A 26,978-nucleotide genomic window follows, 5' to 3' on the forward strand; every position below is an offset into this window, starting at 1 on the left:
GTGCTGGTGCAGCTTGCAGAGAAAACTGGTCATTGTAAGGAGCAGCTTTCTGCCTATGACCCCGGTCACAACTCGATGTGTAAGTGTGAAATCTAACTGAAAGGTGAGCAGCTGATGAAGCTGCAATACAAAGAGAATATCATTTCTCCCCCTCTTTCCAAATTTTTTTCTCGATGCCCATCTCGCTCCTGCTTTTGAGGTTAATCCATTTAACGGGGCTGATTTCACAACTTTGCTGAGTAGATATATAAAACTTTTAAAATCTGTAATTTTATGATGTATTCAGTTTCTGTGTTCTTCAGATTTAGCCTAATTTGTGTCAGCTCTGCCAAACTGACAATTCTCTCTTTTTTTTGCCTAGAAATTCGGTGTTGTCCTCATGCTTGTTGATTCAGTTACCATAGCTACAACTTCATTGTGCTGGCAAGCATCTGGTCCTCGTTTTCTCCAAAAGGGTCCTACAGCTTGAGCTGTAATCTAAAGTAAAGATGCCCATCCCTCAGCAATGGTCTAGGGCAGCTTTATGAACAAGAGAAAGATTACAGTGACAAACATGGACCCATTCAATGCGGACCATAGAAACAAGACTGGGAAAACAACACAACGTGAGAGCAAGGTGAAAGCAACTGGCTCCTGTTATTGATGACATAATGGATTTTGTTGATGGAAATAATTATCATAATCATTTTAGTTTGCATTAAGAACTAAACAGAATTAAGAGAATATGTAAATGCTTCAACTGGACTGACTTATGTTTGAATTTATTTTATTTTTTCTTAAAAAGAGCACGGTTTGAGTCTTATTTAAGCTGACTTTTTTCCATACAGCAGACTTGAACATTTAAAAAGTAGTTCAAATGACTGTGATTTATGAGGGACAAAGTTTTCTATTAAAAAGAGTTTAAAATCCAATCTGTCACGTCTTAGGAAAATATACAATCTGGAAAAACAGGGAAAATCCTTGGTGTCTTTTTAAACCCAGACTTGTTGAAGTCAAGGACCAAAAATCTGATTTTTATTCATTTTTTCAATTTTTTTTGGGGGGGTGCGGGGGGGGGTACCCAAGAAATACTGTGAAAAATAAATGTGGTCGCTTAATCTGCTGCTTGGAAAAGGACAACAGCCAGTCCAGCATGTTCAAGCCGCTCCCCTGCTGGGCGGCCCATGAGCCCGTCGATATGCTGGTTTGATGTTGGATGGAAAATTAGAACCCCCCACAACAAACGGAGGGCTGGAACAGAGAGACTGGAACAGACACAGAGAGGATAGAAAGGGAACAACCATCGACAGATGGACTCTGTTGTGATTAAAGATGGCGTCAGTCTTCACTGCAGACTACGAAGGACTGTATCCGATCAGTAAAGAAGTGGTGGGAGATGTCTGTGGTTCAGCTCATCAGAACCATGAAGAACACAGTGTGGTACATCAGCAGGTATGATGACTGCTTTTGCAGGGATGAAAACCGTAACGTTCCATTGTTTAGTGCATCGGTCTATTGTGTCTGGTAACGCTTTTTTATGTCAGTGCTCTGCTGTTAGGTTGCATTCTTCCTCTTGTTGTAACAAATTGCTTCGTTTGATTTGACCAGTGAATATATATCTTGTAAACAGACAACTAATAATTATACGTGAAGATTTGAATTGATCATATAAGATTTCAAGCAATTCATCATTTGTCGTACATCTTAGCATAAACCACCATACAGCACCCATAAGAAATGTAGGCCTTTTAATTGAGCATTTTTCCTTTTTGTGAATGCAGGTACACCAGAACGAGCATGATATTCAGCATGAACAAACTCAAAGTCTTCAAATTGCTAAATCCTCTGTGTCTAACACACTCCGAGACTTGTTAGGCATGATCTATTCAGCCCGGACAAAGGACAGCGACGGGACTCCAGAATACATTTTCTGAAAGTCTATTGATATTAATATTTGGCTCATTTTGAGAATCTCCAACTACCCTGAAGTGGTCCAAAAAGCGTGACATAGTTTTATAAAATCTTAATCTCTCAATCACTTTGGTAACTGGTTCAGCTACTTTTAGTGTTTGGAGTTGAACCTTGTACCTTTTGCCATTTCCAGTTAAAAGTGCTTTGCAGAAGACATAATTTCACTTATTGATTTTGAAGAAAGCTGGTTCAAAGAAATGAGAGCTCTGCTGTGAAAACTTAGAAAAAGAGCGTTTCTTAAACTGCTTTAATGGGCTTTTGTTCATCAATGAGTCTTCAGCTGAGATAAGCTCAATTCACCCAAAGCCTACAAAAAAATCTAAATCCACAGTGACAGGTGGAACAAAAGAGCCATGAATGGACTGAACTGGAAGACATGAAGTTGTCTTCTGGTAGTCCTTGACTATAGTTAGATATTTGAGAGCGTGGGAACACTTGGGAACACTTTACATTTTGGAAGGAAACATTTTTTTTTACTACCTAGGGAGACAAATTGTTTGTTAGTCAGCAAACGAGTGATGTAGTATTTGTACAAATGATGGATGAAGCATTCAAAAGAATTAACAAGTTTTTAGGAGGTTTTAAAAATATCAATGCTCAAAATGCTTAAGTTAATACACAGACGACTTACAATACATAAAGTTTTTGAATTTAAGAATGAATAGACCTTTCTCTTGCAGTGAAATGTCTCAAAGAGAAAAAGAGACTTTCACTAATTACGTTCGATGCCATGACCTTCCTTTGGGCCACATTCTTTAAGGCCCCATTTCTAGTCAATAGAAATTACTTTTTAATATAGTCTGCAATCTGAATTGTTCCTAACTACAGTGTTCTATTGTGTGAGTTAGGAAGGACTGTTTTGTTCTCACAAGTTATCGATACATCCCAACCTACATCCATTTCATAGCAATAAGCAAACCAGTTCATGGCCATGTCTTTGGTAGTTAGGTGTATTTGAATAATTATTGGGGTACATTTTTATAAAATGATCTAATATCATGTTTAATTTATTTAAGCTGTAAATTAGTTTCAGGAAATTTCCACTGATTGTAGTTCTGGGTAGTCAACTCTTGTAAATAGGAAGATTATAACAGCAGACCAAACCAAAATCCACCTTTTTAATTGAATGTGGCTGTTAGATTAATTGTGGGCACAATCTCCTGAGTAATAGTTTAAGTTACAGTAAAGAGCTTACTTTGATGATAAGGTATCAAATTGTATTTTTGAAGCAAATGGTTTTCAGTTTAACTAAATTTCCGGATTTTGTAAGTTTTAGTAATCACTTGGGCTCACTCACTTGTCCTTGAAAAGCTCTATTTGTGCCTAGGACCGACTGAAGACTAATTTGTGGCTTTAGCTAATGGGTTGAACACACCCAAAGTAAAATGGGATTGTTCTGTGATTAGTAGATCTGTACTAGCAGAATCAAGGCAAAAATATCTGAAGTACCTAAATGTGAAGCAACTGGGGAAAACTTTGCCTATTTGTTTCTATCTCTTTTGTGTTATTTCCACAAAGCAGTACAGTATGGGACAGTGTGGCTTGGTAAGCTGTATTTTCTCTATTTCCATTGCAAGGTGGAAATAGAGAAACCGACACATACTATATCTTTACTGGGTCCCCTTTAGTTGTGGGTCCATAGGACAACAGTACAGTAAACTTAAAGTGGCGCTATTAGCATAAAACACAAGAAAGTTTATTGATTGATGCACTGACCTGTGCCTTACTGCCCATTAGAAACAAGGCATTTATCAACAAAAAACCCACAAAGGAAGATCCTTACCCCATGATGTGCTTTGAATACAACTTGCCAAGAAACACGAAAGATGGGCTTCTGAGAGACAATCTCCTTTTAGGTTTTACATAACAACTTAGTGTTTTTACGGCTGATAAAAATGCAACTGCATATGGCGTCATGGTTTTAACATGCCTGATTGCATTCACAATGTAACAGAAATTTGCCTCATGAAAATAGTCAGATACACTCTCTCAGCAGATTTAGAAACATGCAAAACACCATATCAGTACCAAACTAGATTATATCCCCTTGATGCCCTTAATGGTGCTTCATGGTTGCAGATTATTCTTGTCCTGCAACACATGAACAACCCCAGATCTGTGTTTATTCTGAATATGGCAGTAGAATCCCACCCTGAAGATGCGTGGTGTTTAAATAAAGGTGCAACAATGATTGCATCGCCCAATTTAAAGTATAGTGTTTATGTTTTCACAAGGTTTAGCCCATATTTACTCTCTGAGACATCATTTGTTTAAATGTAATAAATAATGCTTTGGCAGCTGCACACATAATTAAGCGTATCATCACGGGTTTTAGAATTGAGATGGTTAAAAACTACTCTAATTGGTTTTCAAATCAGCTGCAAAACATCCCCAGGGCAGGTAGAAATTCATGCATGATTGGCACAAAATGGAGTAAATGACTGCTACTTTTGTGCTGAAAATGACCAAAACTGCACAAAGAAGGAGCAGAACAGCCAGAACCTGCTTGGAAACTCCTTGAGTTTTTAATTTCGTTTGTGCGTCTGTTTTCTTCTGTTCATTTAGTTTTTGCTTGTTTATTTTCATAATCCAAAATTATTCTTTGCAGTTCATCAGAGCATAGAAACTATTTTTTCAATGTTGTCCTAAAATTATTTAAAATACTGTTGTTCAGTGTTGTTATGTAGTGTAAAGTAAAGTTTTGACTTTATTGCATCTTTGCTGCTTTATGTAATTATGTGTCTAATCTAATTGCATTAATTACAAAACAGAAAAGTGCTGTGTAATTTATTTAATGGTAAAGGTTTGAGCTCAGTGCTCCATAAATAAAAAAGTGCAAGAATGTTAAATTCATATATCTTGCTTGAAATTCAATGTCGCTTTTGACATGTGATGAACTTTTTTCTAAGTAAGCTTTGTCTGCAACAGGATATTCTAACTCTGAAGTTATAGAAAAGTCCAGTCTTTAATTTGAGGATATTTGATCAGTGATCCATTTTAAGTATTAGCTGTTTTTAACAAGCTCTATAGAATTGGTGCTTGTGGCCAAGGAGGTTAAAGTGGCTTATACAGATGTTTGTTTGTTTTTTTTGTACTTGACCTCTTGACCTTTGTGATGCTTTCACTTTGTCTGTGTGTCGGCTCCCCATTAACATATATGCATGTATTTCTTTTACAACTTTTAGTTTGGTTGAATCTTTCTTTTGCTCTTGTAAGATGTGCAATTTTATCCCAATCAATTTCCGCACTCCCCAATAGATGACTTTTTAATCCTCATTTCCGACAGCTGCAAGCACTTTCATTCTTCTCTGCATCCTTCCGTCTCAGCGGGGGGCCATTTGGCATCGTTTGCATGTTCCCAGTCATTTGCTGGAGGAAGTTAGTGATTTGTGGTTTTAGGAATTCAATTTACAAACAAACAAAAAAACAACAAAAAAAGATGGAATAATCTGTGAATTAGGTGCTAATTACACTTAGGGGAGCTCTTCACCATACCATAGGTCTTGGTTTTCTGGTGTTTGAAATGTTTAGAAATAATTATGAGAAGTGTGCATTATTGAGTAAAGCTACACATCATGGATGTGTGTACTTACAGGTGTGCTCCAATCAAAGGTAATATGTTTAGTAGCTTTCATTAGATGTCATAATTATCATTGAAAATGTAACCAAATATAATAAACTATGAGCATTTTCCCTTGCATGGTAAAAAAAAAAAAACGACAACCCCCCCCCCGACAGCCATAAAAGAACTTGGGAATTGTAGAAGTGTGAAGTTCAACAGATATCCTCAGAAAAGGACTTTCTATTTTTGCAATTACTTACATCTACTCTAAATGCAGTGGCGAATTGAATCCGTATAAGAAACTCTGTTAGTGAAGCTTTATATCAGCAGGGGGCAGCAACCTACTTTATCACCTTTTTTGTGTGAAACATTACAAGGTTCATGCTCTAAGTACTGTGGAAACGTTTAACATTGGCTTGTGTAAACTGAATTTAGCTTTTGTTTTGTGTTTTTTTTTTTTATCTTTCAGGAAGAATTGGACTGCACAGATAGACTCACACAGCAATATTCTACTCCAGTCAGTTCGTTCCATTTGTGGGAAATTAGACTGGCTTTCCTATTATTGCAGGATAATGCATTAAATAAGCTTACAATGGAACCGACAATGATAGGATTCAGACCTGGAGGATGCGTAAGGATGACAATCAAACTCAAGGTAAAACATCACCGAACTACACTCAAATCAGATTTTTCTCTATTGTCATCGTGGGGACATTTAATCAAACTGCAAACACACAAAGAACCACACTGAGTCATACAGATAAAAGATTTATCTTTTGTTTCTTTTGAGACAAAGTTCTTTGAAGTTGACTCAGTGCTGCACAGATTGACTCTTGAGATTATTTGCCTTATCTCCTTTCTTAAATGATGTAGTTTAGTACCAGTCAGATGGCTGTCGTGTTGCAATAGGTGAAAAGGTGGTGTGTGTGTGTGTGTTTAGCCTGGAGGAAGCTGTAACAATAGGATACTTTTTATGACTCCTATTGCTCGTATAAATATTTAAAATCCTGTGCACAGCTCGCACCGTAACATGTTTCCAGGTGTGAGCAGGCATTGCAGTTGATGTGATGAGATGGAGTGTGAAATGTGGACTCCTGTTCACGCTGCTCTTTTTAAGTCGTTCCACTGAATAATGTGATCTGAGACGTTTTCATGTTTTGTGATGTTTCATCAGCCTTTCATGTTGGATTCAGTAAAACGATTTGACTGCTTGGTGCCTGCCTGATATCAAAGAACAGAAACAGTCCTCTAATCCTGCATTTGCTCTTCTGGTCTTTGTATTATAAAGTCATTGCTGTAATGACAAGATCAAGTGCATCTAAGAGGCCCGGCAATGGTTTTGAAACGTACTGTTGAGCTGAACTGTCGCTTAATCCGCCGTTCAAATTGTGCCTTCCTCTAAAGCCGGTTCTCATGTAAACCAGTTATTGTAGTGTTGTGTGATTCTTTCTCTTTCAAGTGTGCAAATATCTATTTCAAACGGCATAATGTGGATAAAAATTTGTCACTACTTAGTGACAAATACTCCTATACAATGTATAGGAAATGTTTTAAGAACATGTCATTTTTTGTGGAAAATGTGAGATGGAAAAAGAAACAGCTCTGCTTTGCCTCGATGTTTGTAATACATTAATAACAGTGTAGGGTGTCTGCATTTGAGATGGTCGTTTAGAAAACCTTTGAATTTTTTGTCTGCGACCTTCTCTATTATTGATCCAACACACATTGCAAATTGAAATGAAAGCAAATTATCTATGAGATTAGTCTTTTTGAATCTCTAGATTTACGTTTCCTTGTTGAAAAAAGTTTGACAAAGGGAGCTTGATTGCAGCACGTAACAGGAAAGGAGATTGCCACCACAGGAACCTGATTGAAGGGATCAAGGCACCTTTGAAAGGCGCAATCGGTGAAGTTATCTGATGCAGGTCGTGGCTTGAATGAACACATTGAATCCTTCTAAAACAAACTGCTGTCCTACCTGTTTGGCAAAAAAAAACAACAAAAAAAAAAAAAAACAACAACAAAAAAAAAAACATTTTCATGTTAGTGCTTCATTTGTAAGGGTAAAAAGGCAAGAATTCACATGACATCTTATTAATGTAACGTTCCAATACATTACACAAATGACAATTAGATTTTAGATCAAATATAGACTGAACACTGCCACTTCTTATTGTTTTCACATAAAGATATTACAATACAGACACAATTTGTGATGCCAGTTATCACTCAGACCTCCCACAGATTGCTGATCCCCTCATTTATTCTGATCACAAAAAATGTTGTTGAATGTCTCTTTTTTTATTTAGCTATTTTTGTGTTAAGTGGTGAGAACCTTTTATAGCTGAGGTTCACAAACTGTTCAGGTTAAAAATGTTTCAGCCATCCTGACCTTTTGCCTGCATACATGGGCTTGGGATTGTTAGAAATTCTTTTAATGCTGATTTGTTCTGACATACAACCTTTTTAGGACTTTTGCCAACATACCTGCAGGTACCATTATAAATTACAATCTTCAGGGTCAGAAAGTTATGAGGGAACTCTGACAAGGACTGTGTATTTTTGTTGCGTTTTATGAAAATTTGAATTTGAACTAAAACTAAGCTCTGTGGTGTGACTTTTGTGTTTAAAAGACAAAAAAAAGTAGCATTTTAATACTTGCAAATTGATTCCCAACATCTTGAGGCGTAAATCTTATTTGAATAATAGTTGAAAATTAATTTTGAATAGCTTTTCTTGCACTTTTCATTGTGTTCGATATTTACGTAGAAATGCTGGTTTTTAACACTAAAAGACAAATAGAGAGAGAAAGAAAGAGAGAGAAAGAGAGAGAGAGAGAGAGAAAGAAAGCGGGGAAATAAGTGTGCCACATGTAGCAGAGCATTTCAGAGGCAGTTTGTGCAGTGAACAGGCGAGGCGCTGTGCATGCTCTGCTGTGCAGCCTCAGCTCCGCACAGACATGAGAGACAGAGCCACGGAGAGGAGAGCGGACTGTCCTCTTTGTTGTTGGTAAAGTCCTGCGCGTCCTAACCATGACACCGCGGGCGGACACTGGCGTCGCTCCAGCTGCCCGATGCGCACGTAAGCGGCCGGAGGATCTCCACCGGTTAAGTATCTGTCACTTTTGTCTCTTCTCTCCAATCTCCGTCCCTCCGCTTAGAACTGGGAAATTGCGGTACTCGGTGGAAATAGACCCATCGCTTTGCAGCTTGTGATATAAACCTGTTCAGAAATCGGTGTGGGATACCCGCTGTGCGTGGGGGTGAGGGAGGGGGGGGGGGACAGTTGCGGGCGGCTTGTGTAGCGCGTTTGGCGGCCACGGCGCAGATATTAATAGTGTGACAAAGTTGTTGCACTTGTCGGTGGGCTGCTGAAAGGCCTGGGTCTCTCTCTCTCTCTCTCTCTCTCTCTCTCTCTCTCTCTCTCTCTCTCTCTCTCTCTCTCTCTCTCTCTCTCTCTGTGTATGTATGGAGTTTGTTTCTGTCTCCCCTCCCCCACGCTCCGCTGCCGTTCCTGCTCATTCAGGAGAGGCCAAGACGTGAACGTGATGAGAGGCTCTCACCTCAAGATACAGTTGCAGAGCAACATGACATTTCCCCCGTGATCGCCTGAGGCTTGATTCAGTGTAAATGCACACATGCATTTGCAATCGCGGCCACTGTAAACCCGAACGCTTGAGCTTCACAGGTAGAGGAGGTGCGATCAGAGGTGATGGGATCCGTCACCATTTACCTCCAGCTGTCACCCCCCCCCCCCCCCCCCCCCATGCCCCCCGCACATTGGGACTACCGGTTATTCCCGCACATCTGGCCGCACGCACGGTGCACGTGCTGGTCACACTTCAGCACCGGGCAGCGTTTGATTACAGAACAGCCGGTTTTGTCTTTTGTTCAATCAGGATAAATGATTTGTGTATGTATTGAATTAGACAGAGAGTGGGCGTGCCCTAAAGGGAAGGGTACTGGCAACCAAGAAAGAAATGCTTCTCATATAATCACAGTGTGGGTGCCAGCCCTTTTTATGAAATCCAAATAATCAGCATTTTTTTAGTCCAATTTGAGTCAACAAGTGCCCAGAGCTATGAATAGGGAAGTAATTTACACAGAAAATGTAAGATGAAGACAAGGTTAAATGTCAAGTTTTTTTTTTTTTTTTTTTAAACTTGGATTTGGATCTGCCAGCAAACTGTCAAAAAAATAAATAAATGCTGGCTTTGGCACGGATATGTGAATTTATCCAGTCAGCTGTGGCTACATTAAACCTTAAATTAAATACAGAAGCCATATCTCGGCAGCTTAGTCATAAGCTGCTCAAGCTCAAGCCAAGAAATGCTCTATGAATACATGAGGAGCAAAATATGTCCTTGAAAAATGTGTTCGCTAAAATAATTTCGAGTGCGGCGCTCTGCAGATGATTCTGCCGTTAGACCTATAGCAGAGGGATTAATTAAAATTAGAACATGGAATGAGGATCGATACAGTAACATATCAAAAGTCTTCGTCACTATTTCTAACTGTAAAAGACACTAAGGGTGTTTAATTATTTAGCTCAAAATATAAACCCCTTAGAGAACTCAGATGATGTATTAATCATGTTTTAAATTTGGTTTGGAAAGGTGTGGGAAGTAGCAATATGTCCGGTGCATATAAATCAGTTATATTCATGCTGCTGAGTAAAAAAAAAAATCCATCTTATCTATTGAACCACATAAGAAGCCAGAAGTGTTTAGACTTCAGTTTCTCATTGTTTTTTTTTCTATTCCTCTGTTAGGCGTTTTTGTAGCTTAATCATACCTAAATGTTTCAGATCCTGACACAAATTTTAAGTCAGATAAACATAATCAATATATAAAACTTGTAGTTCACTGAGAAAGCTTCTCTACAATTTTCCTTTCACTCTCTTTGCCGAGGAGAAATGGACTTGTACGACATGGAAAGATTTTATTTGCCACAAGGTTCAAGTTAGAAGATGACTGGCCAAAATCTGGACATGACTTTGCAAATATTATCTGAGGCCTGTAAAGGAAAATTGTGTAATCACAGGCCTCATTTGCTTCCGCTAATGAGGTGGAAGCAAATTAAAGTTGAAGACAGTCTCTCTTCAAATTTCTTTTTGGCTGAAGCTTGGTTAGAGCAGGACAGACAAAACAAGTGGCGAGAACTTTTTTCTTTTTTTGCTGACAGAAAGGAAAATGGTTGTAAATATTATTGCCACCTTGGGACAGTGTGAATTATTTGCCCGGCATATTATTAAACTAATTGAGATTCATATTGTTTTCCAAGTATTTTCATACACTATGTTCAGAATACAATGCATGTATGTCTGATAATTCAATTTATGAATTGCTGATTTAGCATTAGTCTGAGTAGGAAGCTTTGTGCGAGTGTGCTACCAATGATCTGCCTTCGCCGTCATGTGAGCTGCCTCTCATTATACATTTTCCCTCCTTGCAGGAGCTTTTTCAGAGAAGCATAACTAGAATACTGGATCCAACGGTTGTGCTGCGTGGGCACCGCAGGGTTCATGGATGCTGGGACTATGAGCATCAGCGACCAAAGGGGCTTCATCTCAGACCTGGGAGGCAGCTTCACTGAGGATGCTCCCAGACCTCCAGTTCCCGGGGAGGAAGGAGAGCTGGTTTGCGGTGACGGTTGCCAGCACGGCAACCTCACCTTCTCCTCCAAGAACGAGGGCGCCAAAAGCGAGGCGTCTGTGGCCACGCCCAGGCGGTCAGACCTGGATCTGGGCTACGAGCCAGAGGGCAGTGCCTCTCCAACGCCGCCTTACTTAAAGTGGGCAGAGTCCCTTCATTCCCTCCTGGATGACCAGGATGGCATCCTTCTGTTCGGGAAGTTTCTCAGGCAAGAGGACTGCGCGGACATGCTGGACTTCTGGTTTGCATGCAGTGGCTTTCGCAAACTGGAAGCCAGCGAGGGGAACGAGGAGAAGAAAGCAAAGCTGGCGAAAGCCATCTATAAAAAGTACATCCAGGACAACAATGGAATTGTCTCCAGACAAATCAAACCGGCTACCAAGTCTTTCATCAGAGATTGTTTGATGAGGCTTCACATTGATCCTGCGATGTTTGACCAGGCTCAGACCGAGATACAGAGCAGGATGGAGGAAAACACTTATCCTTTGTTCCTTAAATCTGACATATATTTGGAATACACGCGGACAGGAGGAGAGAGCCCCAAGCTGTGCAGCGACCGGAGCTCTGTTTCTGGGAATGAAAAGGGACTGTCAGGGTATTTACCAACTCTAAATGAATATGAGGGGCCAGAGGAGACCGAGCGTGACCTGACCCCGAGCAGCCAGCTCACTCAGAAGCTGTTGATGGAGACGGTACCGCAGCAACCTGCCAGCAGTGCAAAATTCCAGGACAGCCAGGAGTACAGGTAAATCCTCCCAGGCAATCTTAAGAAAAAAAAAAAGCTTTGCCTCAGCTCAAACTGTGCACTGTTTCCCCTCCAAACTGCTGAATTAGAAATAAAGCTGAAACCCCAAACCAGCATGAAGTTGGAGATGAAAACACAATGTGAGTGTAGCGCAAGAGACAGCCGAGTTGATGTTGTGTGAAGTGGAGCATCTCCACCTCAAGTGGGGAGGACATGTCGGAAGTTGAATAGGTTACTATTGCTGCTGTTTAGAGTTTGAAACATGAAATCATTATTTTTCTTTGTGCGTGTGGGGACTCTGGGAATTATGTTTTTTTTTTTTTCTTTTTCCAAGACCTGGCCAGGTATTGATGGGAAGGCGTTCAAGTTTATTTACATTCGTATTTTGGATAATCCTTGACCCCTATTTTTCTATTTTTCCTTTCAGCACAGGGCTAATTTTTAAGAGGTTTTTTTTAATAGTTTACAGTAAATAGTCTATTTTTCTCAGACAATTTGATTTTTATAAAGCTAGCCTTTTTTATAGACCTAATCTACAGATCTGTAAAAACCCTGCAGAGCATTCTCTCTCTATCTCTCTTTCCCTCTTTCTCTCTTTATTACGTATATATGCCATTTTAACCATTTGTGAGCACGGCAGCAAATTTAGCACAAGAGATGAGACAACACACAACACTGAGTTCACAGGAAATATTTTTCCTGTTAACCCACAAACCACAGACTCTCTTTTTAAACTGCATGAAATTAGCTAAATATTATGTAATTCCAGCTTGTCTAGTCTAGGCATTCTTGTTTGCATGCTTTCTACAGTTGTTCTAATGCGAAAAGACTTCTTTTCAGGTTTTCAGCAATAGAAAAAAAAGTTTTATGAATCTTAAATTGTGTATTAAAGAGAATCTATTCAGTCGGGAACTGTCAAGTTCAGGTTTGATCAAAGTATTTCATTTTAAGCTGGAGATGATCAAATGGAACACAGATTCACTAAAAAGTGACGTTGACATCATTTAGAAATATTTCTTTTTTCAACGGTTAGCCAGTTGAGGTGTTCTCACAGATTTTAGACGAAGTTTGAATCTTTTGCATTTTCACTTTTTTTCTTTACTCTAAACCCAAAATACAGCCCACATAAACAATATACAATCTTATTGTTTGCTTCTATTGAATGACACCATCCAAAAGCAGTGCAACAACTATAGGACAACTTCGAGACAAAGTCATTGTCAAAGCAAGTGGACAGTAGATGCTTCAAGATTCAAGATGCTTCAAGTATTTGATTAGAAATAATTGTAACATTTTTTTAAATTGAGATACTTTGTTCTACCTACATAATAAGAGGTTTTCCTGTGCCAGCAGTCTTCAAATCCAGGCCTCAAGGCCTGGTGTCCTGCAACTTTTAGATATCTGTTTCTTCACACAATGTCAGACAATGAGGCCTATGGATATCTTGACTGCAAACTGAGGAGGGCGTTCAGCCTTTTGACTGAGGAGTATTGGAGCAGGCACACATCTAAAAGATTCAGGACACCTACCAACAAACTCGCAGTGCACAATGCACACACTGAGCACTAAGCTCTGTGTTGTGGTCTTCGTGCCGGTTGTTCACGTCTATTTCACGGTTTAAATACAAGCAAAGTTGTTGGGGAAAAATCTTTAACTTATTATCTGACTGCATCAGATTCTGCTGGGATTTCTTAGATCAAATAAGCTCTTGAGGATCATATGTTCCCTCGGCGCTTTATGGTTTCCTGCTGCTTCCTTAATCGTGTTTGCTTTGAAATGCTCCACAAGTGTTTCTCAATCCCGTATTTGTCGTGAGAGATTACGATTTGTAAAGAATAGTTGTAGCTCCTGGAACTAAAGGATCATCTGAAAGTGTGATTTGTTTAGATAGCTCAAACTCCTCCAATGTTTTTTGTAATCTCTTAATAATATACTTATGTTGACATTGCTCTGTTCATTGCTGTTTTCAGCTTGAATGAAGAACATGTGTTGCTGTTTCCTCTTATGCATCTAGTCCTTGTGGCTTTTTAACCTGTAATGGAAATGTTTTGCATAATTTACTTTTAGTTTATTGTCCAGGTGAAGATTCAATGAAAGATGCCTCTTTTTGAGCCCTTATTGATTGCTTTGTTGCGGGATGCCACTGTTGTCTATAATTTAAAGTAGAATACCTTTAAATGCCCTGAAGGACATGCAGGAATAATGCAACACCACAAGCCCGTCTTGGCTGGATGTAGTAATATATGCTCTATTATTTATTTATTCATGTAAATGAGTGTCTTCTGGTAATTAAAATTGGACCGAGGCCCATCCTAATGGTCTGTAACGCTAAAGGCATTGTGCATGTTTTGAGGTATTATGAGGGCATTGCAGTGAAGACCACTGAAGGCTTGCCCCAACACGGACAAGCAATCAAGTTCTTTTCTGTACGTACTGTGATGAGACGCTCATTGATTTGCTTGAAAAAATACATTTCTTCAAAATCAGTTAAAATCTCTTGCAAACAGAAATATGTCTCTGCAAGCGAAAGTCTCATTGCTAGAGAGAGAAAAAAATTACAATTTAAACCTAGTCATTGAAAACAATTGCATCCTGTGGTTAAGTAGAAAAGCCCAGCTGTTACAAGGGGGATCCTAATTTGATGGCAGCTATTATCCATTTCTCTACAATGCGACTCTGCAAGAAAATAATTGAAGTTGCGTCACAGTCGCACACTACAGAGACGTTCTCACAGCTCCAGTGCTGTGATGAGAGACAGGAACTCACATCAGCTGACAGACAGACAGACGATACCTTCCAGATAAGACTCTCTCTGTGACAGCGACATGGTGCACAGTGCTGCACTCAGGAGCAGACTCAGAACAAATCCCAATTACAATTTGCTCTGTTGAAATACAATAAATGAACGGAAATTAGATATCCCCTGGACCACATGGCTGCATGTTTCAGTCACAATTTTGAGCTGAACTGTGGTCCCGCTGAATGTATCGCCTTCCCCACTACGGCTTTATACTTTTTAGTGTTGATATCTGCAAATTGCAAATGCTTATTTATGCAAGAAAGAATTTTGAAATCCTAACCTGGGGCACTTTTATGGAAATCAGTGTTTAAAATAGTCTAAAATGCAGAAATGAAAGTGACTAAAAAAAAAAAAGAGAAGAAATCTGCAGAGCTATTACAGAGATTTCAGTTATATGCATGTAAAGATCTGAATGGCAAACAACAAACAGCATGAATTAATGTGTGAGTGAAGTAGTTTTTGTGCTGATTGTCACATAACTATTTCAGCAATCAAGCATTTGGCTCAAATTACAAAAAGACACGCTTCATTTTTAAATAGCCTCTTAGCACTACCCGTTGGGGTTTTTTTGTGAACGTAAATTTTACAGCAGTTGTGTCAGATCCCCTTTAGAGTGTGGCCACAGAAGACATTAAAAAGTCTCTCAGATCAGTGTTAAGAAATGAAATGACTTGAAAGGGAATGCCGCTTGCGTTAATGTTTGGGAGGAGTTTATATTAAATAAAAACGGTTGAAATTTGTTCGGATTCTAGAGGTTGGGATATTTCAAAGATGTGCCTACATGCTTGTTTTTGTGATTCGGACATTGGAATAGCAATAAGAAAAACTCTAATGTGTTTCTGTCTGATTTGTGTTAAATTTTTTATCTACTGAAAGGACTGCAGTAATCAATTCTACTAAAGTAACTTTAAATGCAAACTCTATGTTTAGCTTTTTCATTAGCTTGGCAACATTAATGTAATATCAGGGTTTGATGTTTTCTTTAGAAGGGAGAAAATAATCTGAACTTGCGTAACTATACCCTAACATATTCAGATTTTTACAAAGTGCTTTAAAAGGGTTTTACATCACCAAAAAGATCATCTTTATACTCACCATGGTCTCACTGACAGCGTTTAGGGACAAAAAAATAACAACAAATCCTGTGTTGACTAGTTCTTTCGTTGCACATCCATGTTTCCGTACAGTTTTCAAATATTTCAAAAAATGTATGAAGTATTTCAGACAAAATTAAAAAATGAGGTCAAACCTTGTAGTTAGGTTTATATATTAGGAATGCACTGCCTCCAGGTTCTTTGTTTTCTCTCAGCACTTATTGAATGGTGGCAGATGTTTTTCCCCTGTAATCAAGTTCATTTGCTGAAAAGATAAACGACTCCAAGTGCACACTGGAAGAGTTGGGATAAACAATTTTAAAAGTTATGATAATGGCTTAAATGATTAACTTCTACACTGTCTGAACATTCATGTTGTGAGTCTCAGATAAAAAATGTTTTAAGGGTGAAACCGTTGTAATCAACTGAAATGGAGGGGAAATTTTGTTTTGCTAGTGGTCATGGGACAGGTATACAATTGTTAAGGTATTGGTTTCTTAACCTTAGAAACTCCACCATACCTCTCCTACAGTTCAGCCAGCTGAATTCAGACTGCTACACTTTTCTCTAGCTGGTAAGAAGAATACATTAGCCTTTTTAGAAATCATCACACTGTTCCAACCCTTTACATATCTCTCTGTGTATTACATATCTCTCTGTGTATCCGAACATAAACCACAGCTAAATAACTAGGTTTCACTCAAATATATACAGCCTGCAATACTGCCTCTAAGGAGGTGATGAGGCTTTGGTTTATATTATGTCTACTCAGAGGAGGACGGCAAAGAAAAAACAAAGAAGAAAGAATAAAGTGATTCCTAACAGAATAATGATGTAGGTTTTGCATCCTTGTCCCTAAAAGATAAATTATCCTCACGAGGATAACAGTGTGGATTAGGTCACTACTCACCGTCTTTCTAAAAAATAAGCATTGTTGTTGCTGCTTCTACTTCTAATACGATTCGTCTTTTTTCTGATTCTGTGTGTTTGGTGCCACACTCTCTATTGAACTGTTACTGTTAATGCCAGCACAAAGCCAGTGCAGTCACAAAAATGTGGGCTGCGCATGGACGTCCACAGAGGGTAACAGCGAATCTAGCGGGCGGGTACGGATAATGGCCGCTCTGAGTAGATAGTGAAGCAGACTGAAAGGTTTGAAATAGACCTGATTAATGTAAAACGCTGTTCTAAAACTAGTTGGGAAGCTACTTTGTTAGCATGCAGCTGCTGGATACCTGAGCAGATAACCCAACAGTATCCATATCAATTTGTGAAACCAAATAGCAAAACAGTTTACTCCACGTTTTTGCTCAAGACTGTATATAGAAATCAAAATAACAGCAAACTGTTGTAGACAACGCTGTAGTAATGCGGTATATTTATTATAGCAGTTGTAGAAAATAAATTTTGAAATGGCAGTAGTTAGCTCTTGCTATGTGTGTTTGTTAGAACTTTTCCTGTAACCAGCCTGCCACCATGAAACTGTAGTATTTGTTTCAAAAGGTTATCATGTCGTGAGAATCTCAGCTACCTCCTTAAAACTCACCTGACCTGAAGCATTCACATGCATATTAAACCCTATAATATTACACTCAGCCATTTTGTGCCAAGACGTATCAGCTTGATTTCATTGTTGGGATCACTACATATTTGATACCTGACGAGATTCAAAGCCTGTCCTGGTATGATTTTTACTTGTATGTAGGGACATTATTTATTTATTTATTGATTTATTTATTCTTTTACTAAATACTTACTTAGCAAGTTTAGTGCTGAGTTTTCTTAATTTTCTTTCACAATGTTATTATTTTTTCTACATATAAAGGCCGCAACATTTACTGTAATTACAACTGCATTATTTAGTTATCATGCACCTTCACCAGCCCAGTTCTGTAAATTATTCTGTCAAATGTTGGCGCTAATGGAAATCTGTTTGTCACGGAGGTTTCATTTGAACTCTTGGTGCTTCTGCATTCCAAGCAGGGAGAAGGTTTGGGGTAAATGCTTTGGGGAATTCCTATTTGAATAAAGAATAATGATGCATAACATTTATAATTCATGTGCGCACAGCCCTTTAAGAAGTCTGTTCAGCTGAGTTGGTGATGGTGATTGGTGTCAAAAAAGTGTCTACCTTTTTGTTGATGTGTACTAACTTGAAAAGCTGTCCTTCACATTTTAGATTTTATTTAACTTTTGTTAAATATTACATAATGATAACAAAATGTGAAAGAGTTTATCAATAAAGACTTGAGGTTAAGATTAGGTCTTACCATCTGCATATCTTTCTTGAATCGAAAAAAGTAACAGCCAAGAAATAATCAAAGGCTGAAGTTTGGCTCAGATCAGGGCATTGACAGGACAATGATCTCAAACTCATTAGCAAAAGGCCTAAAATCGAAACGAAATAACATGAAAGAGTAAAAAAAAGAGTTTCTACACAACAGACAAGACATTTGAGCAAAAGTTTCACCATGTTTTAAGAGGCTGACAAATATATGGATGAGATTCTTCACACACAACCTTTTACTGTCGACTATATTTTTTTTAGCTGTGTGGTTTCTATTCTTGTGGTTAGAACAATAAATCTGGTTTAAAAAAAGCAATCTTGGTTAAAGTCAACAAAACAACTAGAATTATGTTAAGAAGACCATTTAATGTGTATGTTTTATAAATCATTATAAATTCTTGCTGCACTTAAATTTTTTCAAGCTTGCAAAAAAAGCATTAAGATGACTAGGTTATCAAACGTGGGCAAGAAATTAACTAAACACATAAAAAAAAACAATCATTGAGATCTGTTTAGTGTAATGTCATTTCTTTTCAGAATTTTTGGTTTTTCCTCATTTCCATCTGCAGACATGGACCGTGTCGAGAATCCGTCAACCCCTACTGCATCAACGTTGGTCATGTTCTGGCCCCAGCCACCAGTGCCAATGACAGTGAGCAGCAGAGCATATCCAGTGACGCAGAGACGCTTTCGCTCACAGACAGCAGTGTGTATGTATCTTCTCACCACACAAGAAAACACAGTTTTACCAGTTGCTATATCATGGCAGGTTTACTGACTCAGCAGTTTGAACAATAAAATAGTTTCCTGGGCTGAACTCAGAATGTACAGCAAAATTAGTACAGTTAAGTGTTTATTTGGCTAGACAATGGGACCGACTTGTCTAACATAAAGTATCAATTAAATGTTTCTTTTCCGTAACTTTCACTTGCAAGCTGGAGCCCTAACTTTGTGTTTTATCTGGCATCAATTAAAAAAAAAAACTTTGATTTCAGTGTCTGATTATGAGTCACCGTGTTGCTGAAATGAAGATGTGAAAAAAATCCTTTAGGTGCAGTGTGACTCTGTGGAATTGAGCAGGAGCCTTCAAAGTGTGCACAGCTGGCACCCCCCCCAAAAAAATGTTTGAAGCAAAATGGATTAAAAGCTGCGATCAGCTAATTGGTCCTAAGCATTCAACACAGGAGACTGTGGAAACCGCGCTGACGGTTGCTGCAAACTCATACATGTAAAACATGCTGCTGTGATCTGCCTGACCACTTGTGATGCAGAACGAACGGCCATAATGCTGCAATAATCCCGCTCATGCTGCACAGGATAACAAAGGCACTTTTGGGTGTTTGTTTCAGAAGGAAAATGCTGTGTGAAGCGTTCAGCTTCAAAGCTGCCTCTGTTGTTTATTCATGAGGATGATTTATGAAAATATCTTTGTTGTTCATTCCAGAAATGGTGTTCCGCCGTACCGATACCGCAAACAGCATCGCCGGGAGATGCACGAGAGTGCCAAAGCAAATGGGCGAGTGCCACTACCTCATTTTCCAGTGAGTTATTCATGGGATATTTCCCTTCCACCTCGCTCTCCGCCTCTACACCTCTCTCTTTGTAACTGTCTGTCTCTGCTTATTTCTCCTCTGCTCTGCCATTGGAAATGTGCATATTTTAGTTCAGCTGTGTTACAGCGCCTGTGATGGAGTATAAGAATAGCTGATGGTGAAAGAGAAGGCTGTCTAAATGCAGCTTGATGCCTTCCTAAGCTGTGCACGCCGAAGCCTAGCAGACATGAAACCTCCCCTGTGACAGCCCGATGCCTCCTTCTGCAGCTTTATGCTGTCGCTTGGTAGGAAAGCCCTGGCCCTAATTAGGCCTGGGAGTAAAGAGTCCAATTAAAAAGCCACACATGGCACCCTACTGTCCTAAGTGTGAATTTACTATGCAGTGGGCCGCATGATGCTCACATCACCTTGCTTAAACAAATATATCTCATTTTCGATGTCCTTTTGGAATGAAAGATGGTCTATAAACCCATGTTAACAGCTGGAAAAAGAGGAAACCTACTTATTTTAAGAGATTACGGTAGATATAAAGCCTACATAACCCGTTAACATGTCAGGTTTATTTTGACACATATGAGGCCAAGAAAGGTCATTTCCAAACTTTTCCCAGCTTTGTTATGAAAAACATTTAATGAATAACTGCTGCACTAATCTGATTGAATAAATGCACACAGTATTAAACTAATACTTTGCTCAGAACACTTGATTAATATCTGAAATTCAATTTTCTTTGACAATATTTGCCCACTTTTGAAATGTAAACTGTAACAAAAAAAAGATTACATTTGTACAACAAGAACAGAAAAGCAAAGCAGTGAAATCTGATCCGTCTTAGTAATATTTCAGGGTGATTAAGTCTCGTTGCATATTCATTCATATTTAAATTTACAGTCCCCCTTGGAAGCGACACTTTCAGTTCTGCCCCTTTCGTTGTTTCCTGCTTCTTTTCTTCAGCCCGACCTCTGACGGGATGTGTGGGGTCAACCGTACTAAATCTGTTCTTAACGGACACACAAGGTGGTGGGAAGACATTCCGCAGTGTGTGCTCACAGCCTGACGTTTCTTCCTCCAGCGCACAAACCGGATTCCAAAGGACATACACGTGGAGCCGGAGAGGTTCGCTGCAGAGCTGATCAAGAGGCTGGAGGGCGTCCTGCGGGAGAGGGAGGCCGAGGAGAAACTGGAGGAGCGGCTGAAAAGAGTGCGACTGGTATGGTCATCTCACTTTCTGTTTCTGAACGCATAAGCAGACTCACTGCAGTGACCTTTCTCTCTAGAGCTGCACAATTTCAGCAATATATTTAATTCCGATAAAGCCGCTGAAAATTGCAATAATATTAGTCATTATGACTAATTCTCATTTTCCAGGCAGTTTTTCTTTCTTTGTTGCTGCATCGTGTCTCCACCGCTCTATGATGTCTAGCATTTCTGCCACTAAAAGAAATGAAGGACGATACACTCCGTTCAACTTAAATATACTATAGATCTGCAGAACAAGAATGTGAAGGACATGAAATATCATATTCTACCAAATATTTCATCCAAACAGTCCATTATGATTGGGATATTTCCCATATATTGTGCAGTTGTAATTCACAATCAAGTAATTAAAATTCTCTTCATTTTGTTGAATATTTGACGATTTTTTTAAATCATGAAAATAGCTGAATACAAACCTGAAAACATTCTCACTAATATAGTATTAACAAATAATACAATGAAATCTATATCGAATGTTGACAGAGAGCAGACAGGAAAACCTCTGTGTTCAAGCAGTGACAAAAGATTTGCACCGTGATAGTGAAAATATCGATATCAAACAGTATACTTTTGCACTTTTCTTACTTTATTTTTGTAAGTTGATAAGCCCACTATAGACGGTGAGTAGAAAATCAGGTTAAAGAAAATGATTAGAGGGCGAGTGAAGCCTGTTTCTGGGCCAGCCAGAGAGGTGTGCGTGTGTGCGTGTGTATGCGTATACAGCCAACAGTCTTCTAATGTTCACAAACAAAGGAGACGTAAATCCGTCTGGCCTTAATGAAATAAACGAGGCCGTCCGTTGGAGTGAAGATATGAACCATGTGGAGGATTCTGTCCTTGGCCTGTCAGCAATCTGGCTCCCTGGATGAATCGGACGGAGCACCTGCACCCTCGGCCACTTGTAAGCCTGGAACAGTGAGCCAGGCCCGTTTGATGCCACTTGGAGCGCCGATGAAAAGGTTGCCGATACCGCAACTGATATTTCTCTCTACATGCGCTGCCAAGTATTAATTCTCTAGGTGGATAATTTATGTGGAGGCCTATGAAAGGAAAAGCTGTGGGTTTGTTTTATTGAAACCAGGAGCTAAAGATGAAATGATTCATATTGTGGCTACCCAGAGTCGGAAAAAAAGAAGCTTTGGTTCTAGCTCTTTGGCAATTAAAATAACTCTTAAGCAATGTGCTGTTACATAAGAAAGTATCTAGATCCCTGCTTCAAATTTTTATTGGATGGAGATTTATTACGTAACTTCCTATAAAAGTTTAGCGACATTCAATTGGTTAAATACCTGATGTCTATCTAAGCTTCTGCAGAAAAAACAGATGAGCTGAAGATTAATACAGGAAATCCATGGCATTTTTAAAATAATTTTAAAATAATAGAATAACCCCAACGTTTGACAACAGCTTGCATAATGGAAGAGAGAGGCGTTTTAACATTGCTCTTTACAACATCTCTCCTAGCTATTCTGAAGTTTTGGGTCTTCTCTTCAGCTTACCCAGTTTAGTTTCAATGACTGATAAATATAGAAATGGAGCCAATTTAGTAATATTTTTGTGGACATGAATAAATATTTAGGTTCATTATTCTGCTCAGAGGCTTTTTAACGACCCAGTTACAGAGGCTGACATTTTTTCCTTAAATGTCGTGCTTATTTCAAGACAGGATCTTATAGTAGGGAACCTCTACCCTTCCAAACAACGGGCATGCGGACACTCATTCTTAGTTTTTCTAACTGCAATTTGACAAATTTGACATGTTTAAGTCATTTTTCCTGCATGTGTCAGAAATTATCAGCCGGTATGTGAACAGCTTAGATAGTTGGTATGGAGACTTGGTGAGCCTAAATGCCACTCTTCACTGTAGAACCAGTGAAAATTTTGGATATTTTTTAACCTTCCTTACCATCTTCCTCACTGCACATGGTAGCAAAATAAACTCGAACCCTTGTCCAGATTTGCAACGAATCCAGTTGTTGTAATCTCTTTTTTTTTTCTTAAAACTTGTTGTTATTGTATCTGTATCTTAGTAATTTCCAAAACGGACATAGCTCCTATTAGTTGGCCGTATAGCAACAACAAAACATCCATGGAGTTTGCCTTCTGTTCTAGCTACATTCCTGGGATTTAAATGATTGTAGGGAATCCATTTCCATATGCATGACCTTATTAAATCGAAATATTCAACACAGTAATCAGAAGTCCTTTTAACTTTCCGAATAAAACTGGACCATTACCAAACGTCTCAGAATTTCTCCCCATCTCCTGTTTTATTTAGTTTGATTTTTTTTTTTAATTCATGCACATCCTCTTTTCCTTTTTCTCCATCTTCTCTGCCCCTATTATAAATGCCTGTAGCACCCCACCCAGTAAATCCCCCCTGAGCAGATTCTGTCAGAGCACAGTTTTGTCTCAGTCAGTCAGAGCTGAAGCTGAGTCGGCTGCAGTTGTCATGACACAGAGGGAGCACAGAAGTGCTGTGTGCATACTGATAGACGGTGCTCGTGGTTTGTCTCCCCACATCTGCAGTCAGAAGGAAAAATAATACATTTATTAGTGGTATGGGCAAAACCTGCCACCTACAGGTTGAAATAGGAACAACATGTACATTTGGGGTAAGTGGAATATCAGAAATCAGCTATTTATAAAGTGATAATTTATATTTGTTGGTAGATTTTTTTTTGTTTTGACCAATTTCTCTACATTATTATTTTTTCATTAAAGGAGGAAGAAGGAGAAGAAGTGTCCTCGCCCTCATCATTACCCAGTCAAAGATTCCCACCTAGTGCTTATTCACTGAATTACAACCCCCGCTATGCTGACATCACATACAGCAGCCCTTTTGTCCAAGACGCTCACGAGGAAAACCCAGAGAGTATCCTGGACGACCACGTCCAGCGGGTCATGAAGACGCCCGTCTGCGAGTCTCCGGGTACCGGGCGCCACTCCCCCAAGTCGCGCTCTCCAGATGGTTTCTCGGGGGTGAGAGGGGTGGCACAACCAGGTCAGGGGAAACGTCCAGCCAGACACGGTGTGAAAGGAGAGACGAGCCATGCGCACCACCACAAACACGTGCCTCACAGTCACACGGCTGCGGTGGACCCCGAAGGGGCTACGCGAACACACGGCAACCCCGCCTGGAACCTGGAGACGAGCTACTACGGCTCAAAATCTCGAAGCTATGCAGACGGCATGACATCTAACCCCGTGGAGCACATAGGCCACAGGTGTGGTGCGACTTCAATCGTTTTATTCTTCACTCACGCCCACAGGATCCTTGTTTTCTACTCATCGGTTCCATTTTTTTGTCATGCAGCAGCAAAACTGGCCCGCAGTGTAAAAGGGCGTTCAAGAGAGGCGAAGAGGCGAGAGCTTATGATGCGCCACGGCCTGCGGAGGAAGTGGAGAAAAAACAAAAGATTCTGTTGTGGCTGATGGAGGGGCAGAAAGAAATGGCTCAACAAAAAAGAAGCCCGTATGGGTCAGTGATTTCTTACTTTAAGCCAGAAATCGCATTGTATTGGTTTAAAAGTGACAAATCTCTCACATAGTAAGAAAGCTGTGTTTTTCCTCTCAACATGTCCAATTTAAATTCAGTATAAGTGCTTTAACCGCTCGTATTCTTCACGTTCAGGAGTGTCAGTGGATCCAAGAGGACTGCGAACCACGAGGGATCTCGCCTCGGCTCCGCAGACAGATCAGGGTCCATGCATCCATGCCTCAGCGGCCAAGGGCGCAGCAACGTGCAGCCGTTTCACCCATTCGTCCAGGACCCCACCATGCCTCCTAACCCGGCTCCCAGCCCCCTCATCCAACTGGAGGAAGTTTGTCGACGGCTTGAAGAGGAAAAGCTGAAGTCTGGATCTCTACAGCCTAAGCAGAGGTAACCAGAAAGAAAAAAATATCTTATTCCCGCAGTTATCAGTGTGGTTAGTCAGTATAGTCTCAGAACAGAAAACAGACACAACTGCTGGCTTTGTCCAGACAGTTTTGCTTTTGTTTGCTTCTTTCGGCTGCTGTGTGTCTAAATCGGGGTTGTTCGGTCCTCCAGGTATGTGATGGAGGTGATCCAAAGGGGTCGCGCAGCAGTCAGGCCTGCACCGGTCCCTCTGCTCAACGTGGTGCCCGCCGTTTCGGACAGCGAGCTCTCCGAGCCCGAGTATGTCCGATGGTTCGCTCCAGTAATGACGCCAGAACTCTCCTTGTAGTTCACGTCCGATACACTACCCCAAACCTTAACCCTGTTTATCACTTCTTTTGACAGTTTCAGGTGTTCAGTGGATAATTACACACATTCAGGCACTCAAAGAACTTATGGTTAGAAAACAATGGAGCAGAAGAGACTTTCTTACATATTTGACCAGACTTTGAGCCTCAAAGAACGGCTACAAAAAGGGTTTACAGAGGAAATGTCTGTTGTTCATGTTTGAGCAAAATCAAAGAGGCTAGAGTATCACAGATGCATACCAAATCAGTTTGTGATGTTTTCTGGAAAACATGTTTTTGTCTGATGCCCATCTAAGAGTGGTACAAAGTAGATGGTGGGGAATGTGTTAGACTAAGATGAAATGCAGAGTACTTGGCAGATCCAGAGGATTGAAGCCTTCACGTCAGAGCTGCAAGAACAGAAAACCTCTCAGGTTTTAACAACATAACCTTAAGCAGCATATTAGGAAGATAAAGGGTGTTTATATTTAGCGGCTGTCTGTTCAAATGTTTAGAAAGAAACGACAGACATGCTCTTCAGGGAGATAAAACCATCTCACAGCGTCTATCATGTCAGCATAGAGCCCTGATCCCTGATAGAGGTTGATTTGTGATGGCGATACTGATTAGTTGCCATCTGTGGATGAACAGAAGACAGATGGATTCACTGTGGTGCGACGTACAAACACCAACATGGCCGCATGCTCCATTAGATTCATCATCAGATTCACTAATAAACCTCTTCAAATATGATTTGTCTGCCTAAAGTCAATAATAGACTTTGCATTTAGCATGACAAAACAATATGAATGTTATTTCAGCTTCTTATCCTTTTGACAGCTGCCACTGTAGCAGTACTTTAATTAATCAGGTTTTTGTCTCATATTCTGTTTATGTATCTGTGTGATTGCAAGCAGCACGGTGGATGGATCCTCTGCTTTGCGTGTGTTTATTCTGCTCTTTTTCTTTCTTTCTTGTGTCACCTTCACTAGAGAGGAACTCCGTTGTATCACAGTCGTGTTCATGCATTTTTTTTCCCTCCCTCCATGTTTCATTGTTCCCATTAGCATCTCAGATAAGGTCCATTTACTTTACCCTTATGAGGTGAACGAGTAGACGCACTTGCAAATTTTCAGCTCCGGAAGAAGTTTTAACTTCAATCCACCTGGCTAATGTCCGCTCCCTGCATAGCAAAATGGATGAACTTCTCCTTCTCAACCCTAAAAGGCTGTAGAGCCAAACTGGGCTCTACAGATCCTGGGCCCACAGGACATATAGGTCTAATGGGGAAAAAAAAAAAACTAAATTTATGTCCAGATTTTCCTCTTTTTACCCCATGTTTTGTCCTCTTACTCTCAAAAGAGCACATACTTGTTCTCAGGAAAAAAAAACTCTCCATGTGTTATGTAGTCATGACAGTTTTTGGTTTCTTCAACTGTCATTTGTGTGGTATGAAGTTGCAGAGTTGTTCTCTGTATATTTTGCTTGTATACTTTTAAGAGATACCAATTTTCTCCTACCTTTGGAAATGTGTTGGAGAGAAGGAAAGCTTTGTGTGTTTTGATGTATTTCCTTTGTTTTACATTTTTAGACATAAAGCCACTAAAAAGCAACCATGTGAGAATATTACTGTGGCCTACTACTTTTGCGAGGAGCTGATACCGTACCTGACGTCTGTCAGAGGGAGGGTTGTCACGTTGGGCCAATTCAAAGAACTTCTTACAAAGAAAGGAAACTACAGGTGGGATTCAAACAATGTCGGAAAATGTGTAAAATAGTATCTTTGATTGATATCAAATAGCCAATAATTTTAAAAATTAGTCTACAGAAGAAGTTTTTTTGTATAAAGCATGTTTTAATCAGAGACA

General features: G+C 39.6%; 1 protein-coding gene across 4 annotated transcripts in view; it reads left to right on the plus strand.

Annotated features, from left to right (window-relative positions):
- The first annotated feature begins 1,088 nt into the window (after nucleotides 1-1,088).
- The window catches only part of axin1 (axin 1), a 28,848-nt gene continuing 2,958 nt past the window's right edge, over nucleotides 1,089-26,978 (plus strand). The window contains exons 1-11 of one of the 4 annotated variants that reach the window (XM_008415918.3): nucleotides 1,090-1,431; nucleotides 5,982-6,167; nucleotides 10,966-11,910; nucleotides 18,661-18,801; nucleotides 19,536-19,632; nucleotides 20,717-20,854; nucleotides 23,629-24,131; nucleotides 24,221-24,385; nucleotides 24,539-24,787; nucleotides 24,956-25,063; nucleotides 26,702-26,851. In XM_008415918.3, coding sequence (XP_008414140.2) covers nucleotides 11,036-11,910; nucleotides 18,661-18,801; nucleotides 19,536-19,632; nucleotides 20,717-20,854; nucleotides 23,629-24,131; nucleotides 24,221-24,385; nucleotides 24,539-24,787; nucleotides 24,956-25,063; nucleotides 26,702-26,851 — 2,426 coding nt within the window. In that variant the 5' untranslated portion in view covers nucleotides 1,090-1,431; nucleotides 5,982-6,167; nucleotides 10,966-11,035. Of the gene's footprint in view, nucleotides 1,432-5,981; nucleotides 6,168-8,384; nucleotides 8,624-10,965; nucleotides 11,911-18,660; nucleotides 18,802-19,535; nucleotides 19,633-20,716; nucleotides 20,855-23,628; nucleotides 24,132-24,220; nucleotides 24,386-24,538; nucleotides 24,788-24,955; nucleotides 25,064-26,701; nucleotides 26,852-26,978 lie in introns of those variants that run through there. The other 3 variants (XM_008415921.3, XM_017306375.2, XM_008415919.3) reach the window with 3 other exon arrangements.

This window comes from Poecilia reticulata, chromosome 8, assembly GCF_904066995.2.
Source record: "Poecilia reticulata chromosome 8, P_reticulata-male-v2, whole genome shotgun sequence".
Taxonomy (NCBI): Eukaryota; Metazoa; Chordata; class Actinopteri; order Cyprinodontiformes; family Poeciliidae; genus Poecilia; species Poecilia reticulata.